Consider the following 16210-nt stretch of genomic DNA (forward strand, 5'->3'; position numbering starts at 1 on the left):
TCCACCAACAATGATAAAACTTCTGAGTTTTTCATTATTCCTGTCCCTTCTTAAAGCTTCCCAAGGTAGGTAAATTGTCATAATATTATTGAAGCTTAATTCTAGTAATCCTTGCCAGCAATTGATTCATTTTATTCATTATGTAAGGGCCATTCTAAATTTAAGGCTTGATTACAGTTAGTAAACAGTAACTTTAAAGCAACTTTTATCATAGTCTGTTTTGAGAAATAAGACTCATTTCGTCATTTTTAAGCACTTTCTTGAGTCGAAGTTCTAAGTAAAAATTTTATATCCGTGTCTCGCCAAAAACAACAAAGTCATAAAACAAAGAATTTTTTTTGTCATTAGGTTTTTTTCACATTCAGGATATCGATTAGACTTGAGATTTAATTCATTTTCAGACTACTGACCTCGGTTAAATATAAGGTTTATTCATTTTTAGTTCACAATTCATTCAGTAATTTAAATTGTTTTTCGACGTTAACTTAGGAAAAAAAGTAATACAAACTTTTTTTGTCTTTAGTATATTTTAATCTTTTATCAGATTTATATATTTTTAAATTTACTGTGGTACGTTGTAGTAGCAAGAAAATTATAGGGCTTCAATCCCGTTTAGTGTTTAAAACAATTGTGAAATTATTCAGTTGAACTATCGAGTGTTAACATTATAAAATATTGATAAAAATTTCCAAACAGATGCCTTAACAGTCAAAACTTACAAAAGTTATCATTATTGTGAGCCTTGTATAAGAAAATAAATGTTATTCTGATATGACTTTTCCTAAACACAACGATATATTCGGTCAGAGAATGCATGTATTTTGGCATTCATACGTCAGGTTTCTTTAACCAAACTCCGTGCATGCCTCCTTAACAACGGACATGATGATAGTTACAACACAAGGTATATAAATATTTAAATGGAAAAATACTTAACAATTATTGCACAAGGATATGTATGATATAAAGAATTCATACATATCGAGGAGTTGTTTTCACATGGTTATCGGTCTCTACGTCGAAAACTTTCGAACTCCCTAAATGTGAATCCTTCATATTAAACGAATTTAATTCATTCAATAACTGTTTTGTTATTTTTCATTCAAACAAAATGTTTCCCGCTCAAACCATGCTTACTGCTAGATATAAAATTTCCGTTCCTTTCTTCTTTTCCTCGGCAGGCAGGATATAACGGTTTGTTTTCTCTACCCGATATTCTTCAATAGTTTTTGTTCAGTATATTTGGTTTGTTGGACTATTTCGTTTTCGGAAAGCGGCATTTCCACCATTTTTTTCCTACTGCCAAAGGAGCTGAGCCACCCCTTCGCTTTTTTGACTGAGTTTTTCTGTGCGTCCCATTAATTTTTAGCTCTTTTTTTAGTCTCGTATTTTGCTATTTCTTACATCCACCCATACCCTCCTGGACTAACTAAAAGTAGCTTGTTTGCTTATCTCTTTGAGAAAACTACAAACATCAAACGACAACGGTTGAATTAATTGAACATCAAACCTACATTGAATTAAAAGTTTTGTTAAATATTACATACATCCAGTCTTGGTATTGAAATCGGTCGCTAATTAAAGTGAAGTGGCCTTCGTTCACGTTTAAAGTCATTCAGAGAAACTAAAGACGTCTCGAATATGATTCGAAGGGGAGTTCCATACCCAGAGGGAGGGGGGGTGAAGGGGGTGGAAGGGATGATAGAATGGGGGCAAATATGAAAACCTCTAGGGCTACAAACAAAACCCCCCAAAATCCCTGGACCAAAATTTAACCCCCGATGTCCGATGTCTGATGTCCGATGTCCTTTGTTGATGTCTGATGTCAAATGTCTGATGTCCCTTGTCCGATGTCTGTTCTCTGATGTCTGATGTCCGATGTCCGATGACTGATGTCCGATGTCCGCTATCTGTTTTTTGATGTTTGATGTTTGATGTCTGTTTCCGATGTCTGATTTTCGATGTCCAATGTACATGTCTGATGTCTGATTTCTGATATCTGATGTCTGATGTCTGATGTCCGATGTCCGATATCCGATATCTGTTGTTTGATTTCAGTCGTCTGATTTTCTGTGTCCAATGTCCCATATCCGACGTCTGATTATTTCTGATGTCTGATTTCCTAGGTTTGATCTACGATGTCCGATGTCCGACGTCTTGATGTCTGATTTTCGATGTCCGATGTCCGATGTCTGATTTTCGATTTCCGAAATCCGACGTCCGATGTCTGATTTTTGATGTCGGATGTCGGATGTCTGATGTCTGATGTCTGATTTGTTTTTGGGTATGGTCACGTATGCCAATATAGTCTAAACAAAAGAAAAGTAGAACTCACCTGAGATAAAAAATTAAGTACGACATATGTGACACTTTCTTATCTGTTTTTTTTTTTTTTTCACAGGTCTCGATTTTTTGACGCAACTCATTTTGATTACAATCAACGAGGAGGAACCTGTAGGTAGGTGGATTTTGTTGCACTATGGAGCATTTTCACATGACGTTACGGCGGCCATATTGGTGTTCCAAAACAATGAAACGGCGGCCATATAGGAGTACCCAGAAAATCCTCTGGGAGTTGAACTCTTTTGTCATGTAAATGCTTTCTTTTGTTCCAATAAATTAGCATAGAAGCTGGCCACGTGAGTGAAAACACCCTATTACCCTTCATTATTCGAAATTGTCATGGCCAGTTTCTTTTGTTTACTAAAATTTCGTCTTAACATTCTGAATTAATTTTGTAAGGAAAAACAAGGTAATTCTCGGAAAGTATTCAAATAGAAATTCCATTTCAGTTGTAAGCAGTCATCATAAACTCATCAAGTCAGGTGATCAATGGAGCGACAGATTCCTTTCCTTTTGATTGGTTGCAGAACATGAACACTGATCTAGAACCAGACTCCTTGTAGTGCAAGCCATTGAGGGCGTGGATGCTAAGCTTGAAAAATGGCGGATTGTGTTCTGTTTTCCTGAAAACATTTGAGTCATTTGTCGCGATTTTTTGCCTTTCAGGTTCATTTGTTGCTCAAGCACTAGCGGGACCTAGTCCTGTCAGATATGAGCTCGGCGCTGGAGCAGCGCAGTTGTTCGTCATCAACAATGCTACGGGAAACATTACCATACAGAGTCACATCGATCGAGAGGTTTGTTCTAAAGACGTTTTGGGTTGTGGGCTTTGAACCATAGCCTTCAAGATAATGTACATTACCTTAAGGCTAAGGTTAACCATGTTTTATACAAACCTCTATTGTTTACTGATGAAAATTATGCTTTAAATATACTGTTACAGGTCAAAATTAAATCCAGGTTAAAACTTTTTAACTTAGGTTGATTCTCAATTTTCTGTGTTTCCTAATCCTAATTCCTGAATAATTAGGGTTAGGAGACAAAGGAAACTGAGAATCAACCTAGGTTAAAAAATTTTAACCTGAATATAATTTTGACCTGTAACATACACATGTACTACAAGTAGTAAAAATGATAACAACATGAAGAAAGCAGGGTTGTATCAAATAGAAAAAGGTCACCTCCAGCCCCATTTCCATTTTTAACTGTTAAATGGGCTATTCATCAAATCCAGTTCCTTAAGACCTTAAGCCTTAATTTATGTTGCCCTGTTTTATAATACTTTATCATTTTTAGACTTTTAAGGCCTACTCTGGGACCTTAAGTCACCTTAAGTCGCCTAAAGTCACCTTTCAAAAATCACCTTAAGTCACCTTAAGTTATGGTGAGTTAAGGTGCCATAGTAGCTCCTTTTAAACAAGAGTGCCTCTTTCTTTTATGCAGTATGTAACAACAAAGAGAAGTGACATAGCTGCTTGTGTTTTTTCCATTAAGGAATCGCGCCTATTGAAACGTGTTGATAGTCAATGCAAATTTTTCTGTCAATCAAATGTCTCCTATTATTTGGAGGTGAAAATTGGTGAAACATCCAGAGGCGGCGGGGCGTGAACTTGGAGGGGGGCTCATCTTCCACTCAGCCATACGCATACCCCTTCTCAAATTTTCCAAAATACCCTTTGCATTGTTCGTTGGCAAAGCAACCTTCACAGTGTCTAGTGTGTCCACTTTTGATTTGTGACAATGAATCAGTTGGTAGTTGTTCATGTGGTGTTCAGGTGGTGTTCAGGTGTTCTTAGGTAGTTCTTGAGTTGTCTGAGGGCAGAGAATGTGCGCTCATGTCATAGGTATTGTCAGATACTTTGGTAAAAGTGTTTTTCGGCACCAAGATGTCTCTGCCCTCCCAAATTTTTTTCAGGGATGGCTACATCCCCCTTGCCCCTCCTTCTCCGCTGCCTATGACATCTTGATTGTTGTGGAGACAACAGAAGAACAAAAGATTCCAGAAAGATCAAGTTATGAGGTCTTAAAGTGTGTTGTGTGACTTTATTCAGTTACTGCATTTCACATAACTTTCCTGCAAATATATTAACCGTATGTTGGAATGAAAGTCTGAAGGGAAGCTTAAAAAATCTTAGTCAAGGGTAAAGAAATCTTGATAGTCAAAATAAACAGGGTGCCCAAAAAGTCAAGCATCTAAGAAACCCACAGTGACATAATTATTTGTCTCCACTGAAATCTGTCGAATGAAGGGTAATTTGCGTATAAGTGCAACGTTTCTTCAAAGTTTTTTTTTCCTTCTGAAAGGGTAAATTCACATAAAATAACCATGCTTTCATAAGAAATAATGAAGAAGTGGTGTTCAAGTGTCTTTGTTAAACCACAAACTGAAAGTTCTGTATGATCCTTTGGTAGTATTAATTTCAACATTTTAAGGCATTTATAAGGAAAACTCTGGACAGGTCTAATTTGTGCATTTCAGGGGTCTGTAGAAATGTAATTCCCCTAGACCATCTTGGTCAGCCACTGCATGTACTAGTACTTACACGTGCATTGTTGTAAACTGAATCTTTCAGGTGCTGAATGCCACACAGGGATCATTTATGGTATTTGCCTTTGATGATGGGGGCAATAAGGTGAACTGAGAACTAACTTTTACTTATTTTTGTTTCAAGTGACAGAGCAGCGGGGGAGGGGGGGGGTACTTCCTAGTAATAGGCTAATGGTTATGTGCCGCTTAATGGGGTCACATCTTTTTTCACGGCTGGATTGACTATTATGGGGTTGCATTTTCATAAGAGTTACCACAATGAGATCGCACATTCTCAGGACTTTAACTGGGGGTCAGAAAATTCAGGTACATGTATGTAGGGATTTAAAAATAGAAAGATTTACACCACATTAAGTTTAACAAAGTTAATGTGTCAGTTAATTTTAGGATGATCAAGTTAAAAGGCTTTATACATATAAGGTAGATGCTTAAACAGAAAGTGACTAAGTTGTGGTTGCAAAAATTACTTTTTTCCCAAAGTGACTAAGATGGGGTATATCCCTTTCCAGCAAAAATTAACCCAAGTACCCCCTCCTGCCACTCCCAGGTAACAGAGTTACAGTGGTTGAATGGAAACAGGATTGGTTGACACTGGTTTATAGACTTAAATGACATATTATACAATTCCTCTTTATGAGCAATGGTTAAGTATGCTTATTGAGTTATTTTATTATTATACATACCCGCACAGTATAGTTGCATGTATTTTTTATTAGTGGGTGATTTCCTAGAAAAGCTGTGTTATTCATGTACTGCTAGAGGATGACCCTGAAAATGGTTGTTGATGTATATGAGTTTGGCCTGAGTTTTGGGGAGTCTAGAGACCAGTTTGAAGAATACAGTTGACTCCCGGTAATTTGAACCTTCAAGGGAAATAGAAAAAAGTTCGAGTTATCTGGAGTTCCAGTTATCGAGGGTAAAATTATATGGAAAATGATCTGAAGGGAAATGAAAATTACTTCGAGTTAACGGGAGGTTCGCGTTATAGAGGGTTCGAGTTACCGTGAGTCGACTGTATCGTATATTTTGTTCTTAAAACATCAGCAAGGAAAATATTCATTTTCTCCTAAAATCGGCAATCAGGCTTTAAAAAAGTAAAAATAAGACTCCGTCAAGCTTCCATTAAAATCCTTTTTTATCTCTACATACATGTAGTTTTTTATTTGTATGTAGCATAATATATGTTCCATATACTAGCTAATAACATCCTTATAATGAACACCCACTATCTCTAGAAAATTAAAGTTTGTATTTGGAACCACCATATACTTAATGGTTTCATTTCTCTTTCTCAATTGCTGGCCATTGGTGGGTCTAGTGTAGAGGATTAATGGTGCCTTCATACCCAGGTGAACAGAAAGTCAAGCTTAATAACTGGTTATTGTTCCTTCAACAGGCTTCAGCTAGTGTGTATTACTGGATTACAGATATTAATGATCACTATCCTCACTTTTCAAGTCAACACTACAATGTGACAGTTGGGGAAGTAAGTGATAACAACTGCAGCCACAAATTAATTTTATCTTTAGATTTTCTTTGAACAATTACTCTTTGAGTAAGTAACTTTAAAGTAAACGTATAAAAACTCAAAGTTGAGGATCTTTCAGATGCAGACACTCCACTTAAGACCCCACCCTGTACCATGGAGTCTTCCATCCACTGTAATCTACCCTCTTGGGCCGGGTTGTGCAAAGCTGGGTTAAGATAACCCTGGGTTAGTGCAAAAGTTAAATTCAGATCTGAAAGCTTAAAAGGGAAATTCAATTTAGTTCTTTTTATCGACAATTTGAAGACTGAATGCTCTAAAAAGAATTGGGAAAATTTCTGGTGGAATGCTTTTGAACAAAAGAAAAAGGAACCCGGATTAAAGTTTAACCTGGGGTTAACGCTAATCGGTCTTCGAACAACAAGGCCTTGGCCTTTTATATCCTCCTTTGCATTGGACTCCACGATCCTTGAAGTTCCCCCTCATTTGGAGACTCCCCTGCCCATATCCTATTACTATACTCGGAGATACTAGCTCTCTCCAGCTATTCTAAATCCGAGTTTAAATAAAGTTGTATGTATGTATGTATGTACCGTACCCTGCCTCACAGTCTTCCCTTTCCTTAGTCACCTTCCCTCTGCAATTAGAGAGCTTTAGATTCTAAAACGAGTACGACTACGAGTACGAGATTTTCTCAGTGCTAAGTAGAGCACGCACGTGAGCCAGCGTCATTTTGGCGGGAAAACGTAGTAGCCGTCGTCATTCTACCACGAGTTTTCGCGCGAATGTCGTGCATGGTGGCGAAAACAAGATATCAATGTTAGAAGTTTTATCATTTTGGGATCAGGAGAGCTCGTAACCTCCTTCACTAGAGATAACGATGCTAACTTTTCTAGTGAAGAATGGTAAAATGAAGCTGTCCGGGAAGTCAATGAATGTAAATAGTTTTAAACGTAATGTTTTTAAGTTTTTAATATAGCTACTTACGTTTTAATTTTTACTTATACTTATTTTTAATTTTTTATGGATTTTTTTGGATCTTTTTAATCCCTTTGTAATTTTATAGCTTTTTTTTTGGTTGTTATAATATATATCTAGTTTTGAGGTCCTTTTTGAAAACCATATCTTTTATGAAAAAGTTTCCTCAATAAAGATGATTATTATTATTTTTAAGTCTATACTTTGAGAAGACGCCAAAAAAACTCAAGTCAAAATCTCGTACTCGTAGTCGCCCTCGTCCTCGAATTTACACGTAAAGGTCTCTATTATGTCCTGTTAAATCTTGTTCCTTCATTTTAACTTTTCTTTGCTTGCTTTGTACTACTTACAGCCAATATACTCTCCCCTTTCCCTTTAGGGCTTCTTTGAGATTCTTGTCTGGATTCAACCTTCCCTTGTGTTTTTCCCATCACTGGAGACATCCTTGCTCATCATTACCCCTTCCCTTTCTCTAATTTGAGTTTCCCTTCCATCAATTCAGATTCCTAATGTGTCCTTACTTATAAGTTAAGCCTTACTCGTTTGCTGTCTCCACTTCATTTTTCTTATCTCATTGCGTGCGTCATCGAGGAGCCCACAATCCTAATCTCCAGGTTGTTATTACGCATGTGTCGCACGTATGTAGCCAGCATTCGTTTGGACTTCCACTAAAAATGAATAGAATGCACATAACGCAATTTGATCGCGTGCGTTTGGACCTTTTATCACTCGTACTCTGATCATCTGTCACGTGAAATTTACGCACGGCACAGCGTTACTGCAAAAGCGCCGCTTTTGGACCTCTGATTGTTGTCGTCCACACTCCCTAACCTTTGGTTATTTCTAGTTGATGCGGAAGTTTAACCAGTGTCGTTTTGAAGCGACATACGTCAAAATGAGCCATTTTCTCTTTTGATATAGCTTGATTATACCAAATTTGTATTGCTATAGAGACGATTTGTCCAAGAATTTGTGCAAAATCACTGTCCAAGAATGCAAAACGTCCACTTCCTTTAGATGTGCATTGCTAAGAAATGTTGCTTAACTCCGATGTAAATTCACATTCAGCACGCAAATTCCCTTCCCTTCATTGCACACTCAGCTTCCTTTTCTTCCCCTTGAAGAGACTTCCTTTTCTTTAGAGTTCTCTGTCCTTCAATTTACCTTTTTCTTCCAACAATTCACTACATAATTTCCCTCCAGGCTACTGATGTAAATCAGCAGATATTCACTGTAACTGCCCAGGATGAGGACATTGAGGCAAATGCTGAGATTCTCTATGAGATTGTTGCTGGAAACGAGGTAGGAATTTGTTTACTTAATGGTTGCCTTAACCAAGATACGTGTAAACCATTCTGACATTTTCACAAATATTTATCACGCAGAATGACGTAGTCAGCCAGCGTCATAAATTCTGTTGCGCATTCCTTTCGTATTTTTCTTGGGAGTCAAAAATTACCTCGTTTTTCTTAACTTTCCCGTATCCCATGCCCGTCCCGAAAAACTGCTTGATTTTTATTCGCTGCAACTTTGAATCACGTGCAAGTCAGGTTGGATTGCACAAGCAGAAAAAAGATACTGCGTTAGCAAAGGAGGGAAAAGTGAGCTTACTGCGTAGAGGAGGACAAGGCTTTGCTCTAACTTACTTCTCTAGACTTGGCCTCGGGCGACTGAAAATATTGTCTCGGGGTTCTTACCAGTTGACAGAAAATTTCGGAGATTCCGGATGGAAGGTAAATGGTAAGGTCACTTTTCGGAAATTCCAACCGAAAATTGAGGAGTACGTTTTGAGGTAGTCCGTTCATTTCCGTTGGCACAAACCAAACGGAATTTTGCTTACCATTTACCCATTTCTCGGTTCTTTCTCGGTTCCAGACTTGCTCTACATAAATTCGCCCCTTTTTTGCATTCAAACCGTAATTCAATTCCGCTCTCTAAGGAACTCTTGAGGTCAACTTCTATGTAGCATGACTATCAAAAAGCTTGTTAAAAGAAAATGTTGTTACATGTAAATCGGGCGCCGGGCGAACGTTGATCTTCAAAGATCGTTCTACTTGAATTCACATGTAACATGATACTTGACTATGAACTCGTGACAAGCTGCACATTTTTCGATGTTAACAGCTTTTCAAAATAGCATTAAAATTTTTTCTTAAAGTCAGGATGGTGTATTAGTTAGTTTTTCAAAAGAAATTGTTACTTCTACTCTGACAGGCGTAAAGTACGGTCGGCGACGCGAAGCAAAAGTTTTGTATTTTTAAAAGTCTCTGAATAAACAAGGGCGTCACCTGCCACCTTGTGTCCCCTGTGTCTCCTTGTGTCCCTTATGTCCCCTGTGTCCCTTATGTCCCCTGTGTCCCTTATGTCCCCTGTGTCCCCTGTGCCCCTTGTGTCCCCTTATGTCCCTTGTGTCCCTTGTGTCCCCTGTGTCCCCTTGTGTCTCCTGTGTCCCTTGTGTCCCCTTATGTTGCCTCCATCCCTTGTGTCCCCAGTGTTGCCTGTGTTCCCCTGTGTCCCTTGTGTCCCCTGTGTCCCCTTGTGTCCCTTGTGTCCCCTGTGTCCCCTTGGTCCCCTGTGTCCCTTGTGTCTCCTGTGTCCCTTGTGTCCCCTGTGTCCTTTGTGCCCCCTTTGACTCCTAGTGTCCCCTGTGTCGCCTTGTGTCCCCCTGTGTCCCCTGTGTCCCTTTGTGTCTCCTTTGTCCCCTTGTGTCTCCTGTGTCCCTTGTGTCCCCTTATGTCCCTTGTGTCCCCTGTGTCCTCTGTGTCGCCTTGTGTCCTCTGTGTCCCCCTGTGTCCCTTGTGTCACTTGTGTGTCCTTGTGTTCCCTTGTGTCCTGTCCCTGCGTCCCTTTGTCCCCTTGTGTCCCCTGTCCCTTTTGTGCCTTGTGTTCCATATCCCCTGTGTCTCCTGTGCCCTCTGCGTCCCCTTGTGTCCCCTGTGTCCTTTTTTCCCCTATGTCCCTTGTGTCCCTTGTGTGCGCTGTGTCCCTTGTGTCCCCTGTGTCCTCTTGTGTTCTCTTTTTCCGTTGTGTCCCCTTGTGCCCCTAGTGTCCCTTGTGGCCCCTTGTGGCCCCTGTGTTCCCTTGTGTCCTTTGTGTCCCCTGTGTCCCCTTGTGTCCCCTGTGTCCCCTTGTGTACCTGGTGGCCCCTGTGTTCCCTGTTTGGGAACCTGAGGGACTGCCCGAAAATTTTATTTTGGTGACCATCTTTTAGGCCTGGGCACCCCAGCTAAAAATGTTCGTTAGAGCACGGCCTTGTGCCCTGATACATTTATACATGCTATTGTTGAAAATGGAAGTGCATTTATTGAGGAAAATGGTAGGTAATATTGATGTACGTTTTGTTTTGAGGAGCAAAGGAACCCTTGTGTGTAAGTCATCTTCTAGTGTATATAACAGAACATCTCTTTCTCTCCTGCACACATTTGTTGTTGATACACTACTCAACTTTCCAATGCCATTCAACATAATTCTTACTTACGCCAACACATCGCGCGTAGACACCATTAGGCGTCTTCTTGTTTGAAATAATTCATCTTTGCTTTTAGTTGACGGGAAAGGTTTTCTGTTGCAAGTTTTTTGGGACAACCTCAATTACAGACATGTGTTTTTGTGATATTGCTCTTTTGTCAGGATGGGATGTTCAAGTTGAAGGATTCTTACCAGTGCAGTGTGTTGGTGGCAAAGGCTCTGGACTTTGAGTCAAAATCCTCATACTTGCTGAACATCACAGCATCAAATGTAAGTTTGCATCAGTTCTGCAATATCTGCAGTCTGTGTTCTGCACGCTGCAGTTTTGCAGTGACCTAGTCAGTTAATTAAGTAAATGAATGACAGATATGTGCTACTTTTTGGAAGTGTGGAGCAGCTAGCAGCTAGGAGTATTACTCCTCCTTCTGGATGGAGCCCTTTATATTACCCCTAACAGTATGTCACTGGTATCCATTTATGCAACTGGGTTAAGAGAGACACCATGCCTCCACATGATTACACTGTACGTGTGCTGATTTATATTCCAGCCAGTGACATTACAACAAGAAATCTTTTCTTCTGCAGTATCAAAGTGGCTTCTCTAACTGGACAACTCTTACAATATCAGTCAGGGATGAAGACGACCTTCCTGCGCGGTTTTCCCGTTTAGATTACACTGGATTTGTTACAGAAGATGCAGCTGTGGTAAGAAATAAATGAATAAATATCTGCCAACAGGACTCAAGAAAAAGATTTGGCGACATGAAAACATTGTTAAAAATTAATGTCGAGTGTTTTTCATATCTGCCTATTGACATCGCTAAAATAATACAGAGGATACAGGAGGTAAAAAGGGTTAGGTGAGGTTACAAGGGCTTACTGTGGGTTGGAATGGGGAAATAAGTGGTTACGGAAAGTTACAAAGGGTTAGAGGAGGTTACAAGGGGTTAAAAGGGTTACAGGAGAATACAGAGGGTTACATGGTTTTACAAGGGGCTGCGGTAGGCTACAAAGGATTACAAGGAATTACAGAGGGTTAGAAGAGGTTATAGGGGGTTACAAGAGTTTGAAGGGAGTTACAGGGGGTTGCAAGGGGTTACAGCTGATTATAAGGGATTTCATGGGGTTACAAGAGGGTACAAGGGGTTTCAAGAGGTTGCAAGAGGTTACAAGAGGTTACAAGTGGTAATACAAGAGGTTGACAAGGGGTAACAGGGGGTTACAAGTGGTTATAGTGGGTTACAAGAGTGAACATGGGGTTTCGCGGGGTTGCAAGGGGTTATAAGGGGTTACAAGATGTTACAGGGGCTTACAGTGGGTTACAAAGGGGGTACTGGGAGTACGATGGGGCTACATTATTGTTGCTGGGGATTATTAGTGGTTTGTCGGGCGTGGTGTGATCGTTCATATGACGTGGCCGCCTATTAATGTTTTTTTGGAACGATCCTGGTCGCTTGTCTCGCATTTCACGGCAGCCTTGCTCTTCCTTTTTACCCACCTTTAAATCGGAAAAGATAACGCCTGTTTTGCAGTCAAATTAAAAGGTTTTTAGGTTATCTAACCTTTGAACTTCCCGAAGTGATTTGTATGTAACGTCCCTTTGTAATGTCAGTACATCGCGTCCAACAGACAAATGGATCAACTAGACAGTGATAGGTTGATATAACCCAGAATCTTCTTACGTAATGTACAAGGACATGTATAACAGCCAGAAAGGAGAATTACTAATAAGATCTTGGGAGTTTTAAAAAGGCTTTAAACAGGGAATATCATGACCCTACTGCTTGATGTGCAGTCCTTGTTCCTGTTATTGCGTTGTGCTGTCTTAGGGCGGTACCATTCAATAATAAGTTCTTATAAGATACTTTGTTTCAACAGGGGATCTCTGTTCTTCAAGTGACTGCAAGTGACCAAGACAAACTGAATGCTTCAGTCACATTCGAAATAGTCAAATGTAAGTACCAGTGCAACGTACATGCACAGGGCAAAACAAACAGACTTCAATACAAAACTAAGTAAAATAATGAACACATTAAAACCATATGTTTTTAACTGCAAAATGTAAACCCTGAAAAAAGTGAGACTTTGGGGACTCGAATTTGACCTCTGCGTAACAAGGGTTCGAATCCCGTAAATTCACTCCCGATCAGACTTTCTTTTCACAAATCGAAAGTTTCGATGGTCTTCTTTACATGTAAAATTACAAAGGACAGTTAGAAACTTACAAATCCGTATAGATAGCACGGTACTTTTAACAGCGAAAGATTTTTGTCACGTCCCTGGTCGGCAGCGATCATCACCATCACTGTCTTTAATCCTAGTTTTTTTCTCCTTTGGTTTCTCTTGCATGGCTCAGTTCTAGGCACAAACACAGCTTACCTGTACCTACCCCCTTATCACGTCTGGCCACTGATCGTTCTCATTTCTTTCTACTCGTATGATGCCCAGAACTGTCTTTGTGTGAGAGGTTCTGTACGGTTGTGCCATTAATTTCCCGAAAATGCGATTTAAATTTTGCTTCTCTCAAATTGTCTCTTTTTAGCGACCAATGAGCAAGGTCTTTTCATCATCAATGCATCCAGTGGAGTTATCTCCTTGAATGGAACGTTAGACAGGGAAAGTAAACAGGAATACAGGCTGAAAGTTCTGGTATGTGACAGCAGTTTTACACACATTCACTGTATCGCAAGAAGAGCAGAAATATAACGATTGCAATGAAGCCATTTCGATAGCGTAATCATGAAGCAGCGACCTTCATCGTGGTAGGGCAATCGGAATCTGAAAAGTCGGAGTAATCGCGATAAAACAGTCGTGATCACGATAGAGTAGTCACGAGCGGGATAGATTAATCGTGATAAAGTGATATTAGGGACTGGTCAAAAAGTATAGGGGGGGGGGGTGGGCCGGAGCAGAGAGGGGGTGGGTCATGAGGTTTTGAGCCTAGTGCAAGGGGTGGGTTGTGCAATTTTCAGCTACCCTTAGGGGGTGGGTCACCCTATTTTATTACACAAATAGGCACTAACTACTAACAAGACAGTTGACTACACTTGTTATATAAAACACAGCCAGCTGGAATTATTGCTAAAATACTCAGAAACCTGTTGTGCGAAAAAATACAAAGGGTGAAAGGCCGCACACCTATACAGGCGTGGAACCCTCTGTTAACCTTTTTTTTGGCTCTAACGAGCATGTCCTTTAATGATTTTCCTTTTTTGTTAGGAAATGATCGGTGGTTCTTTAAAAATTTATTGAGGTTATAGTTGGTTTTGTATAAGATTCCATTTTTTCATTCAAGCTTCCTTTATAGTAGACACTGAGGGCTGATATTGTGTCACGAATGGCAATTTTTCTTTTTCCTCCTATTGTTTTGTTTTAGAAGTTTAGACTCCCTTTGGTGAATTTTATTTCTGATTGTAGGTTTTCTATCAAAGATTGTGGGTAGCCTCCGTCCATCAAGCGTTTTTTTTTTAAATTTGAATTATTTTTCTCAAAGGTTGTTTCTGAGGAGTTTTTTCATAGGATTCTCAAGGCTTCTCCTTTGACAAATCCTTTTTTAACATTTGGAGGGTGACACGAGGTGAAATGTGTGTGCAAGAAGGTTTCTGTTTGTTTAAAATGTGTCTTTGCATCAAGGATAGATTTTACCTTGAATCTTGTGCCTTTGTATACAACTGTGTCTAAAAACGCAGTCTCAGTGTCAAATGTTTCAGCCTTGAATTCAATAGTTGGGTGATGTAAGTTTGCTTGTTCAATGAAGGCTTCGATGTCTGGTTTACTCATGTCCGATAGGGAAAATATATCGTGTATGTAGCATTTCCAAACTGTTGTTCTGAAGACAGTTTTGCTTAGAGTTGTTGTTTCAATATATGTCATTAAAATATTGGCAAAGGAATCAAATCTGCTGTCTTTGTGCCCATTGCAGTTCCATAGTTTTGCAGGTAGTGCTTTGCATTGAAGTGGACGAAATTTTCTTTGAGGATTAATCTAAACATTTCCGGCAAGTAATGTGTAGGAATGGGTTGTCTTTGTGACAGACAATTTCAATGTACCCTCGTTTTGCTGTATATTTGTGTCAAGACTCATAATGTCCATCGAAACAAGAAATGTTCGGTTTTTCACTTTTGTCTTTTCAGTGAAAGGTATGATTTCTGTGATTTTGATATTGGTTGTAGCAGCTAGTGTGAAAGTGAAGAATGATCATCGCAGTAAATTTTTCAATTAAAGCAATTGGAAAGAACAAGCCTGAAAAAAATCAGGGCTTCAACGGGATTCGAACCCGTGACCTCCGCGTTACCGGTGCGTTGCTCTACCAACTGAGCTATGAAGCCACACATTGGGAGCGAGGTCAATTTACTACTACAACTGCAGTTCAAAAATGAATTATTTTCATATATACTTCACATCATTTCACTCCTCACGGGAGATATGAACTCAATAAATTGACCCCGCTCCCAATGTGTGGGTTCATAGCTCAGTTGGTAAAGCAACGCACCGGTAACGCGGAGGGCACGGGTTCGAATCCCCTTGAAGCCCTGATTTTTTTTCAGGCTTGTTCTTTCCAATTGCTTTAATTGGAAAATTTACTGCGATGATCATTCTTCACTTTCATCTACAACCGCAGTTCAAAAATGAATTATTTTCATATATACTTCACAGCAGCCAGTGTATCAGCAAATTGTGTCAAGCACAGAACAAGGTTTTATTGGATTATTAAGAGGAAACCAAACATCCATGTTTTAACTAGGGGGTGGGTCATGCAATTTCCAACCTTGCTTTAGGGGTGGGTCAGTCATTTTTGCGCCGAAGGGAGGGGGTGGGTTATGTGTTTTTTATCAACCACATTTCCAAATGCTCCGGCCCACCCCCCCCCCCCCCTATACTTTTTGACCAGTCCCTTACGATCGTGTGATAGCGTTATAGTAATCGCCATACATTGTACATGTCGCAATACAACCATTGCAATACATTAAACCCTATCAGGATAGGTATAGTCTAGCTATTGTTTACCAATAAAACTGTCCTATAAGTTGGCTGTAGAGAGACTTCATAAGTTGGCAATTCTAGCCTTAGAGATGAAATTAAGGGCTGAGTCTGCGCTATGAAATGACTGAAACTTCACAACATGGTCCATTTCAATCGTGTTCTCCTCTCCAGGCTCGCTCCACTTTTCACCTTCCTGATCATGCCACAGCTGTTATCCACGTCAATGATACCAATGACAATCGGCCAGTGTTTATGGACTATTCATACTCATTTTTCATCGGAGAGAATGCTGGGGTTGGAGCCATTGTTGGTCTAGTGAAAGCTGCTGATGCTGACAAGGTAGAGTAGTGATACAACTTAAGTCATAACTCTTTGAATGCCTCCTTCCCAGGCACTTCGCTTTC

General features: G+C 39.7%; 2 protein-coding genes and 1 non-coding gene across 3 annotated transcripts in view; 2 read left to right on the plus strand and 1 right to left on the minus strand.

The window, feature by feature from the left end:
* On the plus strand, positions 1 to 8714 carry LOC140926014 (cadherin-18-like). The gene is made up of 6 exons (XM_073375826.1): positions 1 to 65; positions 2402 to 2458; positions 3010 to 3140; positions 4917 to 4976; positions 6288 to 6377; positions 8559 to 8714. Exons 1-6 carry the CDS (start codon positions 11 to 13, stop codon positions 8712 to 8714), a joined length of 549 nt encoding a protein of 182 aa, XP_073231927.1. The 5' UTR covers positions 1 to 10.
* Positions 8715 to 10989: 2275 nt separating this feature from the next.
* The window catches only part of LOC140926015 (cadherin EGF LAG seven-pass G-type receptor 1-like), a 63290-nt gene continuing 58069 nt past the window's right edge, over positions 10990 to 16210 (plus strand). Inside the window, exons 1-5 of the mRNA XM_073375828.1 lie at positions 10990 to 11093; positions 11409 to 11528; positions 12702 to 12777; positions 13366 to 13472; positions 15978 to 16145. Coding sequence (XP_073231929.1) covers positions 10992 to 11093; positions 11409 to 11528; positions 12702 to 12777; positions 13366 to 13472; positions 15978 to 16145 — 573 coding nt within the window. The 5' untranslated portion in view covers positions 10990 to 10991. The remainder of the gene's footprint in view (positions 11094 to 11408; positions 11529 to 12701; positions 12778 to 13365; positions 13473 to 15977; positions 16146 to 16210) is intronic.
* On the minus strand, positions 15079 to 15151 carry Trnat-ggu (transfer RNA threonine (anticodon GGU)). The gene has a single exon. It is a non-coding gene; the product is annotated as a tRNA-Thr (tRNA).

The sequence above is a fragment of the Porites lutea genome, chromosome 2 (assembly GCF_958299795.1).
Source record: "Porites lutea chromosome 2, jaPorLute2.1, whole genome shotgun sequence".
NCBI lineage: Eukaryota > Metazoa > Cnidaria > Anthozoa > Scleractinia > Poritidae > Porites > Porites lutea.

Coding starts and splice junctions, on each gene's coding strand:
- LOC140926014 (XM_073375826.1), top strand. CDS start 11: ATGATAAAACTTCTGAGTTTTTCATTATTCCTGTCCCTTCTTAAAGCT. Junction 3,141..4,916: donor AGAGTCACATCGATCGAGAG/GTTTGTTCTAAA, acceptor TGAATCTTTCAG/GTGCTGAATGCCACACAGGG. Junction 6,378..8,558: donor ACAATGTGACAGTTGGGGAA/GTAAGTGATAAC, acceptor ATTTCCCTCCAG/GCTACTGATGTAAATCAGCA.